This window comes from Lepus europaeus, chromosome 1 (genome assembly GCF_033115175.1).
Source record: "Lepus europaeus isolate LE1 chromosome 1, mLepTim1.pri, whole genome shotgun sequence".
NCBI classification, from domain to species: Eukaryota; Metazoa; Chordata; class Mammalia; order Lagomorpha; family Leporidae; genus Lepus; species Lepus europaeus.
This window is the reverse complement of record NC_084827.1, coordinates 42,226,259-42,253,616: the sequence shown is the minus strand read 5'-3', so window position 1 is coordinate 42,253,616 and position 27,358 is coordinate 42,226,259. Positions and strand designations below refer to the sequence as shown.

The window sequence follows — 27,358 nt, the reverse complement described above, 5'->3', positions numbered from 1 at the left end:
GGCTTGTGTGCTGGGACTGTGTGTGGGAGGACTCAGAGTGTGGCTGGGACTTTGGGCAGTCACTATGGGAAGTTCCACAAAATCAGGGTTACCTGGTTACCTGGTGGGAGACATTGCTGGGGAATCTGAGCTTATACTGAGGACTGCACAGATCCTTTGTATGGTCCTTCTGGCAGAGTGGGTGAATAACATACTCACTGGGGCTAGTGCCCAGGACTGGTCTCCTTCAAGGGGAGGAGCTCAGCTGAGTCCATGCCAACAGACAAGAAGAAACCTCCCCTCTGATAAAAAAAAAAGGAGATTGACCACCCCAAACCTTGGTGTGTCACCTCCAAAACACTCTTCACCCTGGAACACTGAACATAGCTCCCTGGCCACTCCCACCACATGACTGTAGGAATTCACTGAAAACAGACACTCCACTAATCCAATCAGACATAGTCAAAAGATAAAAGCTGCCACAGCGAAAAATGAAAGAAGATATCAATGAGTATCTCCACAAATGCCGAATGACAAATGCACCAATCCAAGAAATAAGGGCAAGGAAGACAACAGGATGCCCCAAAAAGGACACAACACCTCAACACTAGATTGTGAAGATGATGAGACTGAAGAAATCAAAATGAAATCTTGGAGATGAAGAATTCAATAGAACAAAAAAATATACAGTGGAGAGCCTTAACAAATGTTGGACTTAGAAGACAAAGCACAGGAAATTATACAGTCAGACCAAATACAACAAGAAGAAATTAGAAAGCTAAAAAACACTGTTGGGAATCTACAGGATACTATCAAACGACCCAGCATACAGGTTCTAGGAGTTCCTGAAGGCATGGAAAGAGAGAAAGGATTAGAAGGCCTTTTTAGTGAAAGAACACAGAAAATTTCCCCACTTTAGAGAAGAAAGAGACATCCCAGTACACGAAGCACATAGAACTACTAATAGACATGACCAGAAAAGATCTTCACCATGACACATTGTAATCAAACTCTACATAGTAAAATAAAAGGAAAAGACTCTAAAATGTGCACTAGAGAAGTGCCAGATTACTTTAAGAGGATCTCCAATTATACTCACAGCGAAGTTCTCATCAGAAATCCTACAGGCTAGGAGAGAATTGTGAGATATAGTCCAAGTATTAAGAGTAAAAAATTGTACCCTGCAAAGCTTTCATTTATGAATTAAGGTAAAATAAAGACCTTTCATGACAAACAGAAACTGCAAGAATTTGAAATCAACCATCCAGCCCTGCAGATGCTTAAGGATGTGCTGGACTCAGAAACACAGAAATGTGGTCATCACTATGAAAGAAGGTAAAGAAATGGAAGCTCCCAGTAAAAGTGCAAAGGAAATCCAAAGTAAAAAAATAGGAATATTTATGGAAAAATGGCAATGCAAAGTCGTTGCTTTTCAATAGTCATCTTGAATGTAAATGGTTTTAACACTCCAATTAAAAAACACATACTGGCTGAATAGATTAAAAAAGAGAACTCATCTATTTGCTGGCTACAAGAAACACATTTTTCCAACAAAGCTGCACATAGACTGAAAGTGAAAGGATGGAAAAAATATTCCATGTTAACAGAAACCAAAAATAAGCTGATGTAGCCATCTTAACATCAGACAAAATAGACTTCAACACAAAAACTGTTAAAAGAGACAAAGAAGGACACTATGAAATGATTAAAGGATCAATTCAACAGGAATATGTGACTATTATAAATGTATATACACCTAATTACAGGGCATCTGGCTATTTAAAAGAAATGTTAATGGATCTAAAGGGAGACATAGACTCAAATACAACTGTATTGGGGGATTTCAATACCCCACTTTCAGAAACCAGCAGAAAATCAGCAAGAAAACAGTGGAGTTATTCGACACTATAGACCAATTGGACCTAACAGATATCTACAGAACTTTTCATCCTACAGTTTCAGAGTACATATTCTTCTCATCTGTGCATGGAAGCTCCTCTAAGATTGACCACAGGCTAGGACATAAAACAAGTCTCAGCAAATTCAAAAAAATCAAAATCATACCATGCATCTTCTTGGACCACAATGCAATGAAGCTGGAAATCAGCAACTCAGAAATCTCTAGCACATATGCAAACACATGGAGACTGAACAACATGCTCCTAAATGAACAGTGGGCCATAGAATAAATCAAAAGAGAAATAAAAAAATTTCTGGAAGCAGATGAAGATGACAGCACAACATATCAAAACTTATGGGATATAGCAAAAGCAGTGCTATGAGGAAAGTTTATAGCAATTGGTGCCTACATCAAGATATTGGGAAAGCACCAAATAAATGAGCTATCAATGCATCTCCAGGATCTAGAACAACAACAACAGCAAACCAAACACAAAACTAGCAGGAGAAAGGAAATAATTAAAATTAGAGAAGAAATCAACAAAATTGAAACAAAAAATACAGAAGATCAGCAAAAGAAGAGATTTTTTTTCTTTTTAAAAATAAACAAAATTAACACAGCCAACTAACCAAAAAAGGAGATATCCAAATCAATAAAATTAGAGATGAAAAAGGAAATGTAACAACAGACACCACAGAAATAAAAAGAATCATCAGAAACTGGGAAACCTATAAAACATGGATAGATTTTTGGACAGGTATAATTTACCTAAATTGAGCCAGGAAGACATAAAAAACCTAAACAGACCAATGACCAAGACAGAAATTGAATCACTTATAAAGACCCTCCCAACAAAAAATGCCCAGGACTGGATGGCTTCATACTGAATTCTACCAGACATTTAAAGAAGAACTAATTCCATTTCTTCTCCAGTTAATTAATACAGTTGAAAGGGAGGGAATTCTCCCAAATTCTTTCTATGAAGCTAGCATTACCTTGATTCCTAAACTTGAAAAAGATACAACAGAGAAAGAAACTACAGATCAATTCCCCTGATGAATCTACATGCAAGAATCCTTAACAAAATTTGCCCAATCAAATCCAACAATACATCAGAAAGATCATTCGCCCGAACCAAATGGGATTTATCCCTCATATGCAAGGATGGTTCAACATGAGTAAATCAATCAATGTGATACATCACATTAAAAAACTGAAGAACAAAGACATATGATTATCTCAAAAGATGCAGAAGAGGGTTCCAAGATGGTAGAATAGGGAGGGAGCTTACTGATAGTCCAGGAGAAGATAGTTTAATGAAAGTGGAGATAGTGTAGTCTCTGGGAAGAGTTAGGGAAAAATCGTCAGAGGAAACTCTTCCATGACTAGAGGGACACAGTGGATCTACATGGAGGGCATGGGCGCCCATGGCTCGGGACCCCAGCTGCTGAGAGCCTCCATACCAGCGCTGGAAAGAGAGGTGAGATAAAACTGCATTAGCCTGAGACACTGGCGGAAAAGCAGCAGGAAGCGCCTAGAGAGAATGAGGCTTGAAGCCCTAGGGGGAAAGTACACCAGCCTAACTAGAGGAAGAAAAAAATAAAAGGGAAGGTACGGACATCATTCTCTCTCTCCAATCACCTTACAAAGGCATATGAGCTGACAGAGCAGGTGCCATTTTGGACATACATAACAGCTGTGCCAGCCTGGGGCTGTGCCCGGCAATCAGCCGAGCAGAAAAACCTGACTCTGGTGGGGAATAATAACAGGAGACTAAGACCTAGTGAATGTGTGGAGCTTATGAACTAGGACTATGAAAATAAAAAAAAAAAAAACAAAACTGAGGGTGTGTGGGAGAACTCACAGTGTGGCTGAGATGGGAGTAGTCTCGGTGGGAGATGCCACAAGCTTGGGCGGTCTGGCTACCCGGTGAGAGACATTTCAGGGGAATCTGAACTTACACTGATGACTGCATAGATGCTTTGTGTGGCCCTTGAGACAGAGCAGACGAATATTATATACCCACTGGGGCTAGTGCTCTGGCACTGATCACCATCAAGGAGAAGAGCTCAGCTGAGCGGAATTACTTCCCTTTTGAAGAGAGAGAGAGAGAGAGAGAGAGAGAGAGAGATTGATTTACCATGCCAACCTGGGTGTGTCACTTTAGGCACACCTTTAACCCTGAAAAACTGAACAGAACTCTCTGGCCACACCCACCACAAGCCTCTAGAGATTCACTGAAAGCTGACAGTCTACAGAGTCATAGTACAACGAGAAAAGCCACCACAGTGGAAAAAAAAGAAGAAATCAACGAGTATCTCCACAAATGCCAAACAACTAATGCAATGACCAAGGAAACAAGAACAACAAAGACAACATGATGCTCCCAAAAGAATATGACACTTCAGTGCAATATTATGAAGACAATAAGATAGAAGAAATGCAAGAAATGGAACTCGAAAAATTTATGATAAGAATATTTAGAAGTAATCAAAAACAAATGCATGAACTACAGTAATCCATACAGGACAGGACAGAAAATTTCTCTCATGAAAATGAAATCTTAAGAAGGAATCAAGATGAAATAAGGAATTTAATAGAACATGAAATTGAGATATTGAAGAGAAATCAAAATGAAATGAAGAATTCAATATAACAAATGAAAAACATGGTTGAGAGCCTTAAAAACAGAATCAGTGAGGCAGAAGAGAGAATACTGGACTTAGAAGACAGAGCACAGGAAAGTATACAGTCAAACCAGAGAAAAGAAGAGGAAATTAGAAATCTAAAAAATATTGTTGGGAATCCACAGGATACTATTAAAAAACTCAACATTCGAGTTCTAGAGTTCCTGAAGGCATGAAGAGAGAAAGGATTAGAAGGCCTTTTTAGCGAGATACTAGCAGAAAACTTCCTGGGTTTGGAGAAAGAAAGAGACATTCAAGTACAGGAAGCACACAGGACTCCCAATAAAACAATCAAAACTCACCACAGTGAAACATAAAGACAAAATTTTAAAATGTGCAAGAGAGAAACGCCAGATTATTCTCAGAGGATCTCCAATTAGACTCACAGCAGTCTTCTAATCAGAAACCCTACAGGCTAGGAGGGAATGGCAAGATATAGCCCAAGTACTAACAGAATAAACTTAACCAAGGATGTCAAAAATCTCTATGATGAGAATTACAAAATCTTAAAGAAAGAAATAGAAGAGGATACAAAAAAAAAAAAAAGAAAGAAAAATCTACCATGCTCATGGATTGGAAGAATCAATATCATCAAAATGTCCATTCTTCTGAAAGCAACTTATTCAATGCAATACCAATCAAAATACCAAAGATATTCTTCTCAGATCTAGAAAAAATGATGCTGAAATTCATATGGAAGCACAGGAGACCTCAAATAGCTAAAGCAATCTTATACAACAAAAACAAAGCTGGAGGCATCACATACCAGATTTCAAGACATACTACAGGGCAGTTATAATCAAAACAGCATGGTACTGGTACAGAAACAGATGGATAGACCAATGGAATAGAATAGAAACATCAGAAATCAATGCAAACATCTACAGCCAACTTATATTTGATTAAGGATCTAAAACTAATTCCTGGAGCAAGGACAGTCTATTCAACAAATCGTACTGGGAAAATTGGATTTCCACATGCAGAAGCATGAAGCGAGACCCCTACTTTACACCTTACACAAAAATCCACTCAACATGGATTAAAGATCTAAATCTATGACATGAAATCATCAAATTATTAGAGAACATTGGAGAAACCCTGCAAGATATAGGTACAGGCAAAGATTTCTTGGAAGAGACCCCAGAGGTATGGGCAGTCAAACCCAGAATTAACAATTGGGATTACATCAAATTGAGAAATTTTTGGACTGCAAAAGAAACAGGAAAGTGAAGAGGTAGCTGACAGAATGGGAAAAAATATTTGCAATTGATAAAGGATTAATAACCAAATATATAAGGAGATCAAGAAACTCCACAACAACAAAACAAACAACCCACTTAAGAGATGGGCCAAGGACCTCAATAGACATTTTTCAAAAGAAGAAATCCAAATGGCCAACAGACACATGAAAAAACGTTCAGGATCACTAGCCATCAGGGAAATGCAAATCAAAACCACAATAAGGTTTCACCTCACCCCGGTTAGAATGGCTCACATTCAGAAATCTACCAACAACAGATGCTGGAGAGGATGTGGGGAAAAAGGGACACTAACCCACTGTTGGTGGGAATGCAAACTGGTAAAGCCACTATGGAAGGCAGTCTGGATTTCCTTAGAAACCTGAATCTAACCCTACATACAACCCAGCCATCCCACTCCTTGGAATTTACCCAAAGGAAATTAAATTGGCAAACAAAAGAGCTGTCTGAACCACGATGTTTATTTCAGCTCAATTCACAATAGCTAAGGCATGGAATCAACCTAAAGGCCCATCAACAGAAGACTGGATAAAGAAATTATGGGACATGTACTCTATAGAATACTACACAGCAGTAAAAAAATGAAATCCGGTCATTTGGAACAAAGTGGAGGAATCTGGAAAACATCATGCTGAGTGAAATAAGCCAGTCCCAGAGGGACAAATATCATATGTTCTCCCTGATCAGTGACAACTAACTTAGCACCTAAAAGGAAACCTGTAGATGTGAAATGAACACTATGAAAAACAATGACTTGATCAGCCCTTATCCTGACTGTCAATGAACAACTTATTATTTTATTCCTTTTAGTATTATTTGTTCTACTTAATACCATTGGTTGAACTCTTTAACACACAATTATTCTTAGGTGTTTAAATTTAACTGAAAAGTGATCCCTGTTAAATATAAGAGCAGGAATAAGAGAGGAAGGAGATGTACAATTTGGCACATGCTCACTCGGACTTACCCCTAATAGTGGAGCTAGAAACTTGCCAGGGGATTCCAAATCAATCCCATCAAGGTGGCATGTACCAATGCCATCTTAATAGTAAAAGTGATCAGTTTCAGTTCATAACTGATCATAATGATAGGATTAAGTGTCAAAGGGATCACAGAAACAAGACTAGTGCCTACTACTAATAATTGATAGAATTAAAAAGGAAAGAATGATCCAACATGGGAAGTGAGATACACAGCAGATTCATAGAATGGCAGATGCCCTAAACAGCACTCTGGCCTCAGAATCAGCACTTAAGGCATTCAGATCTGGCTAAAAAGCCCATGAGAGTATTTCAGGCATGGAAAGCCAAGACAGTGTGGAAAAAAAAATGACCTAAATAAAAGATCTCTGTGAGTGAGATCCCAGCGGAAAGAATGGGCCATCAAAGAAGGAGATTTCTTTCTCTGAGGGGAGGAGAGATCTTCCACTTTGATTATGGCCTTATCTAAATAAGGTCGGGGTATGTGAACTCAAGAGGCTTCCATAGCCTTGGCAGCTCATGACAAGAGCCTCGGGAGATTACTGATGCCATAAACAAGAGTGTCAACAGTTAACAACGGGAGTCACTGTGCACTTACTCCCTATGTGGGATCTCTGTCCTTAATGTGTTGTGCTATGCGAATTAATGGTAAAACTAGTACTCAAACAGTACTTAATGCTTTGTGTTTCTGTGTGGGTGCAAACTGTTGAAATCTTTACTTAGTATATACTAAGCTAATCTTTTGTATATAAAGATAATTGAAAAGGAATCTTGATGAAGAATGGGATGGGAGGGAGTGGGAGATGGGATGGTTGCAGGTGGGAGGGTGGTTATGGGGGGAAAAGCTGCTATAATACAAAAGTTGTAGTTTCAAAATTCATATTTATTAAATAAAAAATTTAAAAAAAGATGCAGAGAAAGCTTTTGATAAAATGCAAACCCTTTTATGATGAAAACTCTAAGAAAAAATGGGTATAGAAGTAACATTCCTCAACACAATCAAGGCAATTTATGACAAATCCATGGCCAGCACCCAATTGAATGGGGATAAGTTGGAAGCATTCCCATTGAGATCTGGAACCAGTCAAGGATGCCCACTTTCACCATTGTTATTCAATATAATTCTGGAAGTTTTAGCTGGAACCATTAGACAAGTAAAAGAAATCAAAGGGATTCAAACTGGGATGAGGAAGTCAGACTATCCCTATTTGTAGATGACATGATTCTATACATAGGGGATCCAAAAGACTCCACTAGGAGGCTATTGGAACTCATAGCAGAGTTTTGTGTAGTAGCAGAATATAAAATCAATACACGAAAATCAACAGCCTTTGTTTACACAGACAATGCCAGGGCTGTAAAAGAACTTCTAAGATTGATCGGATTCACAATAACTACAAAAAAAAATCAAATATCTTGGAATAAGTTTAACAAAGAGTTTCAAAGATCTCTACAATTAGAATTACAAAACATTCAAGAAAGAAGCAGAAGAGGATACAGATAAATGGAAAAATCTTCCATGTTCATGGAGTGGAAGAATCAATATCATCAAAATGTCCATTCTTCTGAAAGCAATTTACATATTCAAAGCAATACCAATCAAAATACCAAAGACATTCTTCTCAGATCTAGAAAAAATGATGCTGAAATTCATATGGAAACACAGGAGACCTTGAATAGCTAAAGCAATCTTATACAACAAAAATAATGCTGGATGCATCACAATACCAGATTTCAAGTCATACTGCAAGGCAGTTATAATCAAAACAGCCTGCTACTGGTACAAAATCAGATGGATAGACCAACGGAACAGAATAGAAATGTCAGAAATTAACCCCTGCTTCTACAACCAACTTATATTTGACCAAGGAGCTAAAACCAATCCCTGGAGTGTGGACAGTCTCTTCAACAAATGGTGCTGGGAAAAATGGATTTCCACATGCAGGAGTATGAAGTAGGACCCCTACCTTACACCTTACACTAAAATCCACTCAACATGATTAAAGACCTAAATCTATGACCTGATACCAACAAATTATTAGAGAGCATTGGGGAAACTCTGCAAGACATTGACACAGGCAAAGATGTTTTAGAAAAGACCCCAGAGGCATAGGCAATCAAAGCCAAAATCAACAAATGGATTACATCAAATTGAAAAGCTTCTGTACTGCAAAAGAAACACTCAGAAAAATGAAGAGGTAACCAACAGAATGGGAGAAATTATTTGCAAACAATGCAACTGATAAAGGATTAATAACCAGAATCCACAGAGAGATCAAGAAATTCCACATCAACAAAACAAACATCCCAGTTAAGAATTGGGCTAAGGACTTAAATAGACATTTTTCAAAAGAGGAAATCCAAATAGCCAACTGACACTTGAAAAAATGCTCAGGATCACTACCCATTATGGAAATGCAAATCAAAACAATGTGGTTTCACCTCACGCTGGGTAGAATGGCTTTCATACAGAAATCAACAAACAACAAATGCTGGCCAGAATTTGTGGAAAAAGGTACCCTACTTCACTCTTGTTGGGAACGTAAAATGGTAAAACCACTATGGAAATAAGTTTGGAGATACCTCAGAAATCTGAATATAGACCTACCAAATGTCGGAGTCATTGCACTCCTGGGAATTTTTCCAAGGGAAATGAAGTCAGTGAACAAAAGAGTTATGTGCACCCCTATGTTTATTGCAGATCAATTCACATTTGGGTTGACATGGAATCAACCCAAATGCCTTTCAACTGAAGCCAGGATAAAGAAATTATGTGATATGTATGATATGGAATACTACACGGTGGTTAAAAAATGAAATCTGATCATCTGCAACAAAATGGATGAATCTGGAAAACATCATACTTAGTGAAATAAGCCAGTCTCAATGGGGCAAATACCACATGTTCTCCTTCATCTGTGATGCCTATCAGAGCACCTAAAAGGAAATTTGTAGAAGTGAAATTGACACTTTGAGAATAATGACTTGAGCAGCCCTTGTCTTGAGTGTTGAAGAATTTTTTTTTCCTCAATGGAGAATGAGACTGGGAATGGAAGAGGGAGGAGGAGGTGGCTTAGGAGAGGATGTGGGAGGGTGGTTATCACGGGAAGAATCACTATATTTCTAAAGTTGTACTTATGAAATTTGTACTCATTAAATAATTGGTTTCTTTGGGAAAAAGAAAAACATTAAGTATGTGTATGTGTGCGTGTGTGTGTGTGTGTGTGTGTGTGGCTTTGGTATGAAAGAAATACTACATTAAGTTGAAGGTGGAATAATCAATTAACAGAGAAATATGCCTCAATGTCTCAATGGAGGTGAAGAACTTGGTGCTAGTTTCTGTTTTTGAGTTTATTTATTATTATTTGAGAGGCACGGTGGGGGGAGAGTGCTCCCATCCTTTGGCTCACTCCCCATATGCCCACAATAATCAAGCTGGGGCAGGTTGAAACAGAGTTCTGGGAACTAAACCTAGGTTTCCCAAGTAGGTGTCAGGGACCCAACAATCTGAGCCCGCCAGGATACTGGAATTGGAGGCAGAGCTGGGATTCAATCCCAGGCACTCCAGTGTGGGATCCAGGGTCTTAATTATCATTTTAATGACAGCCATGAATGTCTAGTTCATCACCTACTTTTCTCAGGAGTCTTACATTATACTCATGGAATTTACAGTTGCCTTATTAGATACTTAAAATCTATGTATACATGGACACCAGTAGTATTGGGTGGGGACTTTACAATAAAACTTAAAATTGTCCCTTATTAATTAAATTGTGAACTTTACAAATTGGAAATCTATATATTATCCAGTTTATGCATTGGTTTAAAATAATCAAACCATTAAATCCATGCAAATATTCAATCCTTATCCTTGCTGAGACAATTCAAACACATCTGAGAACTAAAAGTTGCTGTCAGTTAGTGAAAGTACTAATGGAGAAAAGATTAACGTTGAATGATTAAATTGGACATTAAATGGAAAAATAAGAATGAATTGATCATGTGTTGGAATTAGAATAATTGTTGGTCTTTAAGTTTACAGATACAAAGTATTACCTCAATCTGAGAGGAGATAATATGAGCACCTTCAAATATACATTATGAAGTGGCCACTTCCCCTGCCCTGGAGTCTCCCACCCTAGATAAGCTCTCCATGGAACCGCAAGGGAGAAAATCCCAAACATTTGACTTTCAAATATAGTCCATAAATACAGAAGAAGAAAAAGGTCTTCTATATTTCCCTACCAAGTTACCTTCCTTATTTTAATGATCAGAGATAAAATCAGCCAGTAAAATCTGAGTCATAGGTTTTCTGTGATTCCCGTCACTCATTATCTTTCAGAATTTAATGATATATATATATTTATACACACACATATCTACACACAAATGTACACACTATAATTGAAGGCAAACTAATCCATGTTATCTAAATCTGGCCATAATAATTCCTCTTGGAGAGGTTTTGCACATAAAATAGATTGTTTTGCAAAATGGTATAGTAAATGATGAAATATTGCCTATTTTCATAATCTTTAACCAGAAGTGAAAATACTACTTTCTGAAGACCAGGTAGAGGATTTATTTTATCACCTGCCAAAGAAAAAGCATCTTTCATGAGATTGAGCACCTGTCCCTAGAACTCTAAATTTGTGTTTACATGGATTTAAGGACCTCAGATAAACCATTGGAACAGGACAGAAATCTCCTTAGACAAGCATCTAGGAGGGTTAACAAAGCCTGAGCCACACACAACCTAGGTGTATCACACCTGTGTCAAGACATCTCCCCCAACCTCAGCGTTTTGCAACATTGGTTGGCACTGAATTTTCCTGGAGTTTTTTTTTTAAATTTAAAATTCGATTTTATTCATTCAAAAGACAGCGTGTCAGAGAGAAGAGACAGGTAAATGGACAGAGATCATCCATTTTCCAGTTCATTCACCAAATGCTTGCAACAGCTGTGGCTGGGCCAGGTCAAAACCAAGAGTCAGAAACTCAACCTGGGTCTCCCATGTGGGTAGCAGGGATTCAACTGCTTGTGGAATCACCTGCTGCCTCCCAGGATATGCATTAGCAGGAAGCTGGAAGCAGACCTGGGACTTGTATCCAGGCACTCTGATATGGGATGCATGCAACCCAAGTGGTGTCTTAATGGCTACACCAAACATGTATTCCTGGAGAGCTTCTGAAAACAAAGCCTTGAACCTCACTCCTAGGGTTTTTGATTCAGTAGGTTTGCGTGGAACATGATAATCTGCATTTCTAACAGGTTCCCAGGTGATGCTGATGCCAGCGACCATGCTGAGAACCTGCTCTGGCTTAAATTCTATAAGAAAGACTGATCTTATTGGAAGGTATTTCTCTTGGATTATTTGCCTTGGAAGCGTTGTATACATACGTATTTATCCTACAGTGAGCCATTCAGAGCCCTTGGTTAAAGATGTGGTCATTGTTTGAAACCCACAGGAGATAACCCATATGTCTACTCGGTAGGGAAGTGTCCCTATCTTTCCTCACAAGGATCCTGGTCATTTCACTCATGGTCATTGTACTGTGTTGATTTCATCTGCACCGCAATGGTTCATTTGTTTTATTTAACCTCTTGTGAGCTGGCTTTGCAGCATGTTAAGAAAGTGCCCTCCGGTTTACAGGGAAGTTGTGGCGCCAAGAAGCCACTTAGTGGCTTATCTTAAAACCATGTCCAGATGGAGTAAAGAGAGGCTGCTGTTGGCCCAGGGCAGGCACCGCCAGTCTCTGGAGTTAGCCTTACCCAGGTACAAATTCCAACCCAGACACCTTCCCTTTGTCAAAGTGTCATGGAGGAGGGCAAAAATAGATGCAAGCTGCATTCTTTATATTTTTGTACTGGGGATGATTCCTTGATTTGGGAATGAGATTTGCAGAAATGGTAAAGTTGGTGGCAGAAATCACAGGTTCAACTGTCCAGGGACTATTTTTTGGTGAAGGTCAGCATAGGAATCGAGTTCCAGAACCCTAGAGCCACAGTTTCTCTATAACAACTTAAAGAGCAAGGAGGGGGGGCAAGAATGCATTCTAGATTTTATTTATAATAGCTGACCTTTATTACATTTTGCTAGTTGCCATTTTAAAGAGCAAGGCAGAGTTAGTATATTGCTATCAAGTTTTGTTTTGTGCCCTTAGTTGAATCAGTTACCCATTAACCACATGCCTCAAAGCAACTGTCATGTTGAAAATCCCACTGTCCACTAACACTCTAGTTGGAAACTTCCTGGGGTGTTTATTTGATCTAGTAGTTAAGAGACTGATTGGGATTCTCACTTCCCACAGGGAAGTACCTGGGTTCAGTCCTGAGCTCTGACTCCTGACTCTGCTACCTGCTAAAGCAGAACCCTGAGAGGCAGCGGTAATGGTTTATGTAACTGGGTTCCTGCTATCCACGTAGGAGACCTGGATTAAATTCCTGGTTCCTGGCTTTGGGCTGACCCAGCCCCAGCTGTTGTGGGCATTTGCGGGAGTGAACCAACAGTTATGTGAGTTGTCTTTCTGTCCTTCTGCTTCTTAAAAAGAGTCTTCTATAATTTTTAAGGGAAACCTGTATCTGGGGAGCCTTTCTTCCTCAATTATAAGTCTATAAACAGAATTATAAGTCTATCAATTATGTCTATAAACAGAAAAAGGAGAGATACTATTAAATGGCATTTGGCCAAACCTTTAAACCGTTGGGTCATGAACTGCAAATAAGGCCAATCCTGCATCAGGTTGTGCGTCTGGTCCAGTGCTCAGCACTCTTCTAACTCCACACATGGTTTTCATTCAGCAATTCTATAAACAGAGATTGTTCTTACCCTCATCCTTCCATTCCTTATTGCTGGCCCATCTTCTGCCAATCTTAGCACGTACAAATCCATCTTGTATTCCCTTCCTCCACGAATGCTGAATCCAAATCCTTTGGCTCCTTTCTCCATGTCCACAGTGAAATAGTCAAAATCCTTTGGGGTTGGGGAGAAAATGAAATAAGCAATTGTTGAGAATCAGAGACACCCCAGTGGCCAGTCACTCTGTTCCCCTTCTCTCTTCTAGTTGATGTGAGCCAAATGATACGACATTGTGAAAGGAAATAATCTGATTTCACAACCTTCAAGACGCAAGACAGAATTCCTACGGCTGGAGTGGGTCAGAACACAGTTTACTTGGTTATGAAACTACTGTGTAGCTCTTTTCATTTGGTTTTCACCATAATCATCACAGGGAGGGCTGACTGATATAATCTTTCGAGTTTCCTTATTCACTGCTGTTGAACATGACAAATACACGTATCAGTCACGTGTGTGTGATGTGTATGTATTTATGTAAATTAGACAGTTTATTATAGCAGTGACTGTATCTCCCAGTTGCACAGGCCTCTGCATATCCAGTTAGGGTGCACTGAATCAGTTTCTCTACGATCTAAAGTGCGATGTGTCCAAGACTGCCTGATCTTCATTGTTTGCAAAATCTCGATGCATAAAGGTGATCACCAGTTCATAAAGAAACACACTGTAATCTGATAAAGTTGACATTGTAATTTCTGGCTTGGCAACTAGTTTCCAGGGAGTGGGTATTTACTAGACATCAAGCTCTGGTCTAGGGAGCTTTCTGCCAATGTTGGCTCCTCAGGTGGGCCTGTATGGCGGCCTCTCCATCCGGGAAGCTGAAGCTCAGAGGAGTTAAGGAAACCTCTGTGACAGGTATCCAGCATCAACAGATAGCTACAAGCACACCACTTGTGGGGCAGACAGGCACATGGTGGTTGTTGCAGAGGCTATCTTCCGGATGGCAAAACCCGGCCTCATCTTCTCCCTTGTGTAGGGGTGTCGCCCTATACCGCCTGGTGGGAGGTAGGGATTCATGTAAACAATTATAGACCTAAAATACTTCCACTGTTGACCCCTGGAAAATTTCTCAGACAGTAGCACTGTCTGAGGTTCCAGAAATGAGCAGTTTTTCAGCTTTGACAAGGAATGGACTGGGAATCAGCTAGCTAGGGTTAGCAGAGTTTATTTCATCCTACCCACTACTGATTGACTGTACCATTTTATTCAGAAATACATTTATCTATCCCACACACTTTCAGGATGTAGCTGGTACCCTGACAATGTCAGAACTAGGGGTAGAACTTTGACTCTGTCCTAGAAGGATGCTCTTTCCTCAGGTTCCCTCCCAACCCCTTCTATTTCAGCAAGTCTCGGTTGGGGCCTGCTGTGATCTCCAGGGTGGGGTACCTGGGGCTGCCTGTAGTCTGACAGAGGGTATTGCCTCGTGTCGGGGGAGTGCTGCCTGTAGTCCAGCAGGGGAGGCTGTCTGTACTCCACGGGCGGGGGCTGCTGGAAGTCCCCTCCTGGGGGTTGCCTGTAGTCCAGGGGTGGCTGCCTGTAGTCTGTGAATGGAGGCTGTCGGATGTCTGGTTTCACATCTTGCCTTGCTTTGACTTCCGATCTGTAACTACACAAATGAAAATGGGATTAGCTGTAGGGCTGCAGCATTCTAAGGGGACCAGAATGATCTCATGGCCTCCAGGCAGATCCAGCCGCAGCAGCTGTACAAGTCCCTCCTCTGGGTGGTCCTGTGGCAACATGAGCAGGAGAAGCTTGAAGAAATTTACAAGCCAGTGCTGAGCTGTGTACTCTTCATCTGGCTCCTTAGGAAATCAAGATAAAAATGCTGGTTCAACCAGAACTTTGCGGTAAAAGACTCATGGATATTACCCTTTGACTTTGGCAATGAAAAACTGTACAGTCACAGCAAAACCTGGGAGTTAAATACTTAACTGTAAATTTCCAAGTATCAGTCTATCTTAACATAGTCCAACTCTTTCAACAGCATCCCCCCCCCCCCCCCATACACACACACACACACATTCTCCCCTCTCCCTCTCTCTCTCCTTGGCAGATCATTCATTATTTCATGAAAATGTGATTGATGTGATCTTTAACTACTTCACAAATATATAAAGGCTATTTTAACCTGCTCAGTTGAGTCTTTTAAAATGGTTTTCAGAGGTTAAAGGAGTGAGAGTAAAATGTAATCACCAACTGCAAATCAAGTAAAAAGTCACTGGCTCATTGGTAAAAATCAGCAACATATCACACAGAGATTTCAATCCTACACCATAGCTATCAGGATTAGTATGAGATAATAATGAGGTCCTAAAATGGAAAGAAAGGCAAAGATGTTTCTGTCCCATGTTTGTTTCTTGCTTATTTCTAGAGATCAGAAATATGAGCTTAATGTGCTTTTGTAAATCAGACTGCAGTTGGGAAATTGGGAGTGTTCTTTATTCAAAAGGGGACCTGAATTAGCCATGCCCACTATGATGGGTTCATAATAAGGAAAACTGAAAAAAAAATCACTCCCATTTATAGACCACTTAATTCTATAGCTCTTTGCCATTTTTTGGCCATGACAAAAAATATGATGGGCTACCCAGGAATGCAGGTAACTTACAAAACATATTTTATGTAATGACAATTTATTTAAAATTCATATAGAGAGTATGAGGAATTGAGAAAGCATTTAGTATCAAGAAAAAGCTCTGATGTGTCAGGAATACAGGTTAAAAAGCAGTAGAATTTTATAAAAATTTTTAAAGATTTTTATTTATTTATTTGACAGGTAGAGTTACAGACAGTGAGAGGGAAAGGCAGAGAGAAAGGTCTTCCTTCCATTGGTTTACTCTCCAAATGGCTGCAATGGCCGGCGCTGCGCCGATCCGAAGCCAGGAGCCAGGTGCCTTCTCCCGGTCCCTCATGTGGGTGCAGGGGCCCAAGGGCTTGGGCCATCCTCCACCGCTATCCCAGGCCATAGCAGAGAGCTGGACCAGAAGAGGAGCAACTGGGACCAGAACTGGAGCCCATATGGGATGCCAGCGCCGCAGGCAGAGGATTAACCTAGAGCGCAGTGGCGCCGGTCCCAAAAGCAGTCGAATTTTTACTCTTGAGACTAGATGGTTTCTCTTCTGGATGCTGACTAGTATGAAATATTTTTAAAAACCACTCAGCTGAATCACTGCAATTAGTGAAATCTAATATTTGAGGAGAACACACTGAAAGTGTGTGGTGACAGATGAGTTTATCTGGGGCTCTTGGAAGGGGATTAGTAATGAAGTTATTTTAATCAACTCTTTGATTTAGTCCCACTTGTTAGCTAACCCAGCAGCGGGCTGACATGCCTTTTGTGACTGCATAATTCAGGCTTTGCTTTATACCTCAGTTGTCCACACCTAGTGAGAGTGTGCATGCTGAGAGCAGAATTATTTAAAATACACTTTGAATATGATGCTTAATTATGCAAATATATGCACTAAACAAAAGGAACTGAACTCGGTGTCATCCATTGGAGCGTGTTGAGTCCTCTCTAGAAATAGTTTGCTTGGTGGTTTACATGTTTACACTATTTTAAGTTCAAGAATAGTCCCTTTATTTTTCATAGCCTGTGTGGTATTGGTAGGAGACATCCATATGTGCTTTGAATCCAATCATGAGGTATCACAAAAGAGGGGGAAATGTTGAGACTCCCCAAAGGTTACACAAATGACTAGCAACAGGAACAGCTGGAACCTGGGACAGCCATCAAGCAGGTCACCAACTCTCCAACCTCACTCGACACTGGTGTCATGTGTCATGATTTTAAGTTGAACTGCACGCTAAAGAGTTCTTTGATAAAGCAAATGTACTTCATTGTTTATGAGTGTTGCTAACTTTAAGGTAAGTGATAACACTGTTAGGGCAAAACTTACATTGCTTTGAATTTGTGAAACACTTTATTAAGGAAAATTCAAGGTAGTTTAAAAAACAGGCTTTTTAAAAGTTCCTTTACCTAGGAAAGAAGGTCATCAATATAACTTTACAGCTATTAATTTCATTATTAAACAGATATACGTATGATAAAACCTGACTGCTACAAATTCCAGCATGTGTTTTGGTATGACAAAGTTCCAGAATCAAGAAACACTGCAGATGGTGTGAATGCACACCTTTTGCTTCAAGTCTTGAGCATCCAGTCTTCAAAGCCTGTGAAAGAAGTCACTTTCCAATGTTCTTCCACTGACCTTGCTATTTTAAATTGCAGTCAAATATCAATTGTCCTTGCTGGGAAAGGTAAACTCTGCTATTTAGACTTAGCTTGGTAATGTATCCCACAGTGGCTCTTGTTTGTTTTCAACAAATGCTTTTCCTACACTTTGGCTGTGGTTGGTCCCCAAGGGTTCCAGTGCTGGAGACTGGATTCCCCACGTGGTGGAGTTAAGAGATGGTGGAACCTCTAGTAGGCGGGGCCTAGTGTAAGGTGTTTAGGTCATTGGGGGCATGGTCCTTGGAAGTAATTAATGTAGCTCTCATGGGACCCTAGTGAGTTCCCTTGAAGGTGAGTTGCTATGAGAAGGGCAAGCCTGTCTCTCTCTGACTTGCTGTTTTGCTCTGTGATCTTTTCCAGATGCACTCCTACCACTGTGACACCCTCATTGGAGGCTGCACTGTGGGACCTCATTGGAGGCTGCACCAGTGGGACCGCCCAAGCCAGGACTTCCTGCCTCCAAAACTGTTAAATAAACCTCTGTTCTTTACAAATACCCAGCCTCAGCTATTTTCTTGCAGCAACAGAAGATGGACTAATACAAATAGTACTTGACTTACATTCATATTAAAACTCATTTATGTTTTCAGAGCACAGATCACACAGAAATGGGGAGAAGTGTGCAGGGTGTCATGGAAGCCAGTCTAAGCCTAAGTAAAACAGGATAAAATATTGTTTATTCTAACTCACAGAGGAGATTGGCAAGCGATTTTCCTTTATTTCATCCTGTTGTAAAATGGGGACTAACTCAACTTGACATGTAGGTGGGCATTCCTTGTACAAATGAAGTAACGGGAAATTCATACTGCACACTTGGCAAATAAACTGTCTTGGAGGCATTCCTAGCCCAATCTTTTTTTTTTTTTTTTAATTTTTGACAGGCAGAGTGGACAGTGAGAGAGAGAGACAGAGAGAAAGGTCTTCCTTTTGCCGTTGGTTCACACTCCAATGGCCGCCGCAGTAGCGCGCTGCGGCCAGCGCACCGCGCTGATCCGATGGCAGGAGCCAGGTGCTTCTCCTGGTCTCCCATGGGGTGCAGGGCCCAAGCACTTGGGCCATCCTCCACTGCACTCCCTGGCCACAGCAGAGAGCTGGCCTGGAAGAACGGCAACCGGGACAGGATCGGTGCCCTGACCGGGACTAGAACCCGGTGTGCCGGCGCCACAAGGCGGAGGATTAGCCTATTGAGCCGCGGCGCCGGCCTCCTAGCCCAATCTTGAAAGGCAAAGAGTTTTCCCTCTGATGCCCTGTCTTTTAAAATTAATTGTTAATTTGAAAGTCAGAGTTAGAGTTAGAGTTAGAGTTAGAGTTAGAGTTAGAGTTAGAGTTAGAGTTAGAGTTAGAGTTAGAGAGAGAGAGATCGTCCAGCCACTGTTTTGCTCCCTAGATGGCCGCAACAGCTCGGGCTGGACCAGGCTGAAGCCAGCAACTAGAAGTTTCTCTCCAATCTCATGCATGAGTGGCAGGGACCAAACACTTGGGCCATTTTCTACAGCTTTTCACAAGCTATTAGCAGGGACTTGGATTGGAAGTGGCGCACTGGTGACCATATGGAATGCTCGCATCACAGGCGGCGGCCTAACCTGCTATGACACAATGCCAACCTTTAAATGCAGCTGGGAAAAGTTCTGCTGTCTATATAATTGAATTTCTTCATTCATATGCAAACGGGCCACCACTAATAACCAAAGTGGTAAGCCAGGAAACCTGAGTGCTAATTAAGGGCCCTGGAATTGGAGTGGGCACTTCCCAGGCTTTTAACACCACTGAAGCAAAACAGCTAAGAATTCTGGGCAAACATATTGGGGATTTATAAAAATTTGGATTTGTTAATACTAGAGTTAGGAAATATTTTATTCTGTAGTCAGGGAAAAAAAAAACAAAGCCAACAATCCAATGACCAATTGCCTCTGTGATAGGATAGTGAGCTAGCAGCAGGTAGAATCCAATAGTGGTCTGACCCAACTGTTGCTCCCTCCAGGGACTATCACACCTCAGCAATGAAATTACCCACCCAAGGCTAGAAGCATGAGCCATGTCGGAGGACTCTGGGAAGGAAAAGATAGACTGTGGTGGCTGCAAGATTAATCTACAATGGCAAAGCCAAGAAGAAGAGTCTGAAGCTGGCTCAGCAGCTCCAGTCCTTCCTCCTGAGGTTCAAGTGGATCATGGGGAAAGCCAGTGCAATCTCTTGAAATAACACACACAGTGAAAGCCAACGCACATCTGGGGCTTATCACGGAGGCACCCAGGACTTTGCTTCTTACAGACTGCAATTTTCCCCTCTACATTGCTTTCTGGGCTGTTTCTCTTCCCTGGTATATATTAAAAATGCAAACAGCAGAGGACAACCAGACGTTTATTTTTCTGTGAGAGCACACAGGGGAATCAGGGTAGAACGGGGCTTTATAGAAATACCACCTGTGGCACAGGGCAAATATTGCAGTAGTGAGAGTGATGAACCCAGAACAATGTAGGAATCAAACACAGAGTCTCACTGCTTCTTTACCAACTCGGGAGGCAGGAAGGGTTAGAATCACAGAGGGGACTAGTGAGGGTTTGGTACGCAGAGACTTGTCCCCATGAGTTCTGCTTTTCTCCTGCCGTAAGAGGGGAAACGAGATGGGAACATGTTTTTATCTTTTTTCTTTAGTAGCTGTGGGTAGGAGGACACGAGGTTACCAGTCCACTTGAACAACAAAATTGGCAACATTTATGAATGCCTGCATATCGTCCGACTGCCCCTCCTCTCCACACCATCACCCTCAGGGCCACTCCTCTGCAGCCACCTCCTCACTGCTCTACCTGCTTTACCCTGGCTGCCTCCTGTCTGCTCTCTGCAAGGCAGACTGGCAGATCTTGAGAAGCAAATTCAGCGAAGACAAGGATCAGCTTAAAACCTTACACAGGGGGCTCGTGCTGTGGCGCATGCAGCTCCAGCATCCCATAAGGGTGTTGGTTCAAGTCCTGGCTGCTCCGTTTCCAATCCAGATCCCTGCTAATACTCCTGGAAAAGCACATGGGAGACCTAGAAGAAGCTCCTGGCTCCTGACTTTGACTCAGTCCAACCCCAGGCATTGCAGACATTTGGGGAGTGAACCAGCAGATGGAAACTCTCTCTGTGTCTCTCCCTGTAATTTAGTCTTTCAAATAAATAAATAAATTCTTAAAAAAATGAGGAAATCCAAATGGCCAACAGACGCATGAAAAAATGTTCAGGATCACTAGCCATCAGGGAAATGAAAATCAAAACTACAATGAGGTTTCACCTCACCCCGGTTAGAATGGCTCACATTCAGAAATCTACCAACAATAGATGCTGGAGAGGATGTGGGAAAAAAGGGACACTAACCCACTGTTGGTGGGAATGCAAACTGGTAAAGCCACTATGGAAGGCAGTCTGGATTTCCTTAGAAACCTGAATATAACCCTATCATACAACCCAGCCATCCCACTCCTTGGAATTTACCCAAAGGAAATTAAATTGGCAAACAAAAAAGCTGTCTGCACCTTAATGTTTATTTCAGCTCAATTCACAATAGCTAAGACCTGGAATCAACCCAAATGCCCATCAGCAGTAGACTGGATAAAGAAATTATGGGACTTGTACTCTATAGAATACTATACAGCAGTAAAAAACAATGAAATCCGGTCATTTGCTACAAAATGGAGGAATCTGGAAAACATCAAGCTGAGTGAGTTAAGCCAGCCCCAAAGGGACAAATATCATATGTTCTCCCTGATCAGTGACAATTAACCAAGCACCAAAAAGGAAATATATTGAAGTGAAATGGACACTATGAGAAACAGTGACTTGATCAACCCTTGTCCTGACTGTTGATGTACAATTTAATACTTTATCCCTTTTAGTATTTTTTTTTGTTCTACTTAATACTATTGGTTGAACTCTGTAATTAATACACAATTATTCTTAGGTGTTGAAATTTAACTGAAAAGTGATCCCTGTTAAATATAAGAGTGGGAATAAGAGAGGGAGGAGATGTACAGTTCGGCACATGCTCAATCGGACTTGCCCCAAATGGTGAAGTTAGAAATGTGCCAGGGGATTCCAATTCAATCCCATCAAGGTGGCATGTACCAATGCCATCTCACTAGTCCAAGTGATCAATTTCAGTTCACAATTGATCACACTGATAGGTCTAAGAGTCTAAGGGATCACATAAACAAGACTAGTGTCTGCTAATACTAACTGATAGAATCAAAAAGGGAGAGAACGATCCAACATGGGAAGCAGGATACACCGTAGGCTCATAGAATGGCAGATGTCCTAAACAGCATTCTGGCCTCAGAATCAGCCCTTAAGGCATTCGGATCTGGCAGAAGAGCCCATGAGAGTATTTTAGGCATGGAAAGCCAAGACACTCTGGCAAAAAAAACAAAACAAAACAAAAAAAAAACCCTAAATGAAAGATCTCTGCAAGTGAGATCCCAGTGGAAAGAACGGGGCCATCAAAGAAGGAGGTACTTTTCTCTGAAGGGAGAAGAGAACTTCCACTTGACTATGACCTTGTCTAAATAAGATCCAAGTCGGCGAACTCAAAAGGCTTCCATAGCTATGGCAACTCATGACTGGAGCCTAGGGAGATTACTAACACCATAAACAAGAGTGTCAACTTGTTAAGTCAACAACAGGAGTCACTGTGTACTTACTCCTCATGTGGGATATCTGTCCTTAATGTGTTGTCCAATGTGAATTAATGCTATAACTAGTACTCAAACAGTATTTTACACTTTATGTTCTGTGTGGGTGCAAACTGATGAAATCTTTACTTAATAGATACTAAATCGATCTTCTGTATATAAAGATAATTGAAAATGAATCTTGATGTGAATGGAATGGGAGAGGGAGTGGGAGATGGGAGGGGTGCGGGTGGGAAGGAAGTTATGGCGGGGGGAAAGCCATTGTAATCCATAAGCTGTACTTTGGAAATTTATATTTACTAAATAAATATATTTACAAAATAAATATATTTACAAATATATTTACAAATTACAAATATATTTACAAATATAATATATAATATATTACAAATATAATATATAATATATATATATATATATATATATATTTACAAATACAAAAGAATGCCCTCCAGAAACCCCCAGTACACTTAAGACAAAGACCCCACACTTTAACAGAGCCCTATAGGGGTGATCCTGCCACGTTCACTGGTTTCGTTGCAAACTGTGCCCCTCTCCCTCTACTCCCTGGACTCCTCCCAGCGTGCTCCTCAGCTCCTGAGCCCCTGCTCATCTGCAACAGCTCATCTCTTCTTCAGAGAAGGCTATCCTAAGCTTCAAGGACAGATGCTTACTTTACTTACTTAGATTTACTAATAAACCCACTCAAAGATCTGAGAATCGCACACTGGTGTCCGTGGCATAGGACCACGCTCTCCCCCTTGCCTGTGTCCTGTTCTGTCCCTGGATGCTCCCTCTCCCCACCTCCCTCACCTCTTAGAAGGAATGGGAAAAGCTGGAGGAAACTTTACCTGCTTTCATGTCCTTGTAGCTGCAGTGGCTGAGGAGGAGCTGGCTGGGCGACGGGACTGTTGGGGGTGGCTGGGCTTGGCTGGGCCGAGGGGCTGTGCTGCTGGGCCGAGGGGCTCTGCTTCTCTGAGCTGGGTGCCGAGGCCGGGCTGTTGAGCTCTGCGATGGGGGAACCAAAGTGGCGCATGCAGTCACTAGGCTGGCACTGGAAAAGAGGTGACCCGACCCTCCGGTTCCCCTTCCCATTGGATTGGAACCCTGGTCTTGGTGGTTGTACAAGGAGGAAAAGTGGTACTGAAGCTGGCCTCATGGTGTTGTAGTCTGATTTACAGCATTGGGCCAATTTCCAACAAGGAAGCAGAAAAAAAAAAAAAAAAAAAGAGGTGACCTGAGGTGGTAACCCTAACCTCTCACGATCAAGGCTGTGGTTATTTCTGTTTCTGTTTGACTTTTCGATAGCAGGTGAAACATATCAGGTTCCAACACCATTCCTGGAATTAGTATTCTTTCATTAATTATAACTTGCCAAACAAGGTTATGAACAAGCCTCTTGTTGTTTGGTGAGAAGAAAAGTTCACACAGAAAATCTACTAAACACATGAGAAAAATCATCTGGGGAGAAGGTCTGAAATATATGTGTATTCTGTCTTCCTCACACTGCTTGCAGAGAGAAAAAGGTTTAGCTATTATTATTTTTTGGTTGAAATGAGAATTCTTAAGTCTTTCAAAGTGTGGATGAGGAACTAACCCTAAAGTAGGAAATGCTTTTTGCAATCTCTCTCTGCAGTGCCTGGTCAGTCTTACTGTCAAATAGCCAGCCCTTTGCACCCCACAGTTCTCCAGAAACAACAAACCAAAAAGGCCATTGGACGCAGCAAAGTTCATAAAGCTGTTCTCAACAAACATGTTTCAGACCAGGAAAGCTGAGAAGCATGTTAGATTTCTCGTGAACGATCTTGCTTACATGTAATTTCCACTGAGTATTTTATACACACTGGTGTCTGTGGATAACAGGTTAAAAAACCCAAGGTCATTTTCACTGGGGGTTGGGGGGTTGGGGGATTTATTAGTGTTCCATTAGAGGCCACTCCTCTCTTCTCTCATAGAACAAATTAAAAAAAAATTTCCCCCCATTTATATCAGTGTCTCCCAACCTTGGCGCTATTGGCATTTTGTGCCAGCTCATATGTGCCAGGGGAATGGTTTTGTGCACCAGAGGAAGTTTATAACAGGATCCTTGGCCTCTATCAACCAGATGCCAGTAGCATGCCCATCCCAATCATGACAATCAAAAATGTCTCCAAGACATTACCAAGTGTCCCCCTGGGAGGACAGAAACAGCCCAGTTAGGAACCAGTGTTTTCCATTGGAAGTCAGTGGCTGGGTAGCCACTTGGTGTCTGCACATCAGACAGTCCTCAGATGGAATCACAGGCTGACTGGTACCCACATTGAGTACTAACTGAACGGGCCCATCAGCCCCCGTGGATCACTGCTGAGCTCCAGGGACTGAATTCTCCACTACCATTACCAGCAACTACAAACCAGTGATGAACCCAATGTGTCTGTCCATGCTGATGGTATAGTGTGGTGAGCTGAAACTCAGAATGCCACCACGCCCTGAAGGTTTGGTTGTGAGTAGTGATGCTTACTACTCATGGAGCCTCAGGGGGGAGTCCTTGCACAGAGAAAACTCAACCGATGAGGTGGGAGCTGTAAATTCTTAGCAGATGCAGCATGTTCTACATGAACTTGCTTTATACCACAAAACTTCGTGCTTTCCAAAATCAGTCTGACTCTGAAGACTTCTCCAGAGATTAACTATTAACATGACTAAGTCTTGTTTCAGATTTGTAACTCTATCTTCTTAAGCTTAAGGTGACTGTACAAACAGTCCCTGGGAGACCCCAGTGCCTGGGGGTACTTACACTAGGTAGCCTGCAGTGCCATGAAACTGGGAGTGAGGGAGCTGGATACGGGTTGCCACTGAGTGCGAGTTTCGGCAAGAGCGGCAGTGACACTGCTGTGGCACTGCCGGAGGCCGGGTGCGAGCATGTCCCTGTGTCGCGCGCCTCTCTGCAAGGCTGCCTCGGGCACTCACCCTCCTGAGGAATGATGCGAAGGGTGACACTAAGACCTGCGTCCTTGATGAGCTTCACGATGTCAGCGTGAGGCATGCTGATGATGGACTGGCCGTTCACGGCTAAGATCCGGTCTCCCACTTTCAGTTTTGCACAGCGATCTGCAGGACTCCCATCAATGATGCGGCCTATTTTATGGGGCACAGCTAAAAAAACCCCAACAGAAATAGGTATCAGGGACATCACTAATACATGTTGTGTCTTTCAGTCCCCGCCCCAAAGGAAACAATGCAATGGCAGAATTTCTTCTTTTTAGTCAACTAAACTAAAAGTCTTTTGCAAGGATAGGCCAATTCAGAACATATAGACAAGAGACTCAAACTTTGGGGTGCATCATAATCACTCGAGGTTTAAAAATATAGCTATCATGGTCTCACTCAAGGCCACGTGAATCAGAATGCCAGGCAGGATGTGAGGACCATCGGTTTCTAAGAAGCTTCTGGGTGATTCCAGACATAAGTGTGTCTCAGAACCACAGACACAGATCTTTGTGCCCAAGGAGCCCCTACTAGAGACAACAGTACACAGTTCCAGAGAGACACAGTAATGCCCAGAGCTTAACTGCTACCCTTGTCTCTTTCACTGAGAGGAGAAAATGGGAAGAGAGGTATGAATATGGGTAGTAGCCACCTGGTGAAGAAGTTATGACCGACTTCCTACTGATCTACTAAACTTTAGTTGAAAGGTCGATGTACTTTCAAATTTTACCAATGCTTTCTGATATACTCTATTCCATGGCTGAGATCATGGTACTGCCTGTTATTTAATTTATTCTGTCAATGCCAAGATACCCTTGATGATAAGACATCTCTTTATTTATGTGTCCAAAGAAGGAAACATAAATAAAACCTCTGCCCATTAAGCAATGATACTCCATGGACTATAAGATGCTCTCCAATTGCTGAGATATTAAAATAGAAAAAAATATTTAGAACTGATGAAAATATGTCACATGTCTCTTTAAAGCAATGAATACTTCTTTTTTACAATGCTGAGAAGCCTTTTAAAAAATGTCTATTTCTTTATTTGAAAGACAAAGAGAGAGAGAGAGAGAGAGAGAGATATCTTCTTTCTATTGGTTCACTCTTCGAGGATGCCTATAAAGCTTGCTTTGTAGTCCAGGCTGCAGCCAGGTATCTGGAACTCCATCCAGATCTCTCACAGTACATGAGCCATCACCTGCTGCCGTCCAGATTGTGTCTTAGTAGGAAGCTGGATGGGAAGTGGAGGCGGGACTTGAATCCAGGGACTCTGACATAGGATCTGGGCATCCCAAGAGGCGGATTAACCTCCTGTGCCACAATGCCCCCCACCCTATTTTTCTTTTCTTTTCTTTTCTTTTTTTTTAAATTTTTGACAGGCAGAGTGGACAGTGAGAGAGAGACAGAGAGAAAGGTCTTCCTTTTGCCGTTGGTTCACCCTCCAATGGCCGCTGCAGTAGCGCGCTGCGGCCGGCGCACCGCGCTGATCCGATGGCAGGAGCCAGGTGCTTCTCCTGGTCACCCATGGGGTGCAGAGCCCAAACACTTGGGCTATCCTCCACTGCACTCCCGGGCCACAGCAGAGAGCTGGCCTGGAAGAGGGGCAACCGGGATAGGATCGGTGCCCTGACCGGGACTAGAACCCGGTGTGCCGGCGCCGCAAGGCGGAGGATTAGCCTGTTGAGCCACGGCGCCGGCCTATTTTTCTTTTCATTACTTATTTATATATGTGGGAAGAGTCAAATACTTGGGAATATAGATTTTCCTAGCAGATTAACTCCCATTCAATGTAAGTGGTTGAGTACCAAGAACACCTTTCCTGGGGTGA

At 41.6% G+C, this 27,358-nt stretch overlaps 1 protein-coding gene and 1 non-coding gene across 2 annotated transcripts in view; one reads left to right on the top strand and one right to left on the bottom strand.

The window, feature by feature from the left end:
* MAGI2 (membrane associated guanylate kinase, WW and PDZ domain containing 2) overlaps positions 1-27,358 on the bottom strand; it is a 1,616,214-nt gene that overhangs the window by 110,189 nt on the left and 1,478,667 nt on the right. The window contains exons 16-19 of the mRNA XM_062210835.1: positions 25,510-25,695; positions 23,412-23,568; positions 15,051-15,270; positions 13,635-13,778 (exon numbers count right to left, since the gene is read on the bottom strand). Of these exons, the coding sequence (XP_062066819.1) occupies positions 13,635-13,778; positions 15,051-15,270; positions 23,412-23,568; positions 25,510-25,695 (707 nt within the window). The remainder of the gene's footprint in view (positions 1-13,634; positions 13,779-15,050; positions 15,271-23,411; positions 23,569-25,509; positions 25,696-27,358) is intronic.
* On the top strand, positions 23,634-23,764 carry LOC133768670 (small nucleolar RNA SNORA61). Its single transcript, XR_009867046.1, has one exon. It is a non-coding gene; the product is annotated as a small nucleolar RNA SNORA61 (small nucleolar RNA).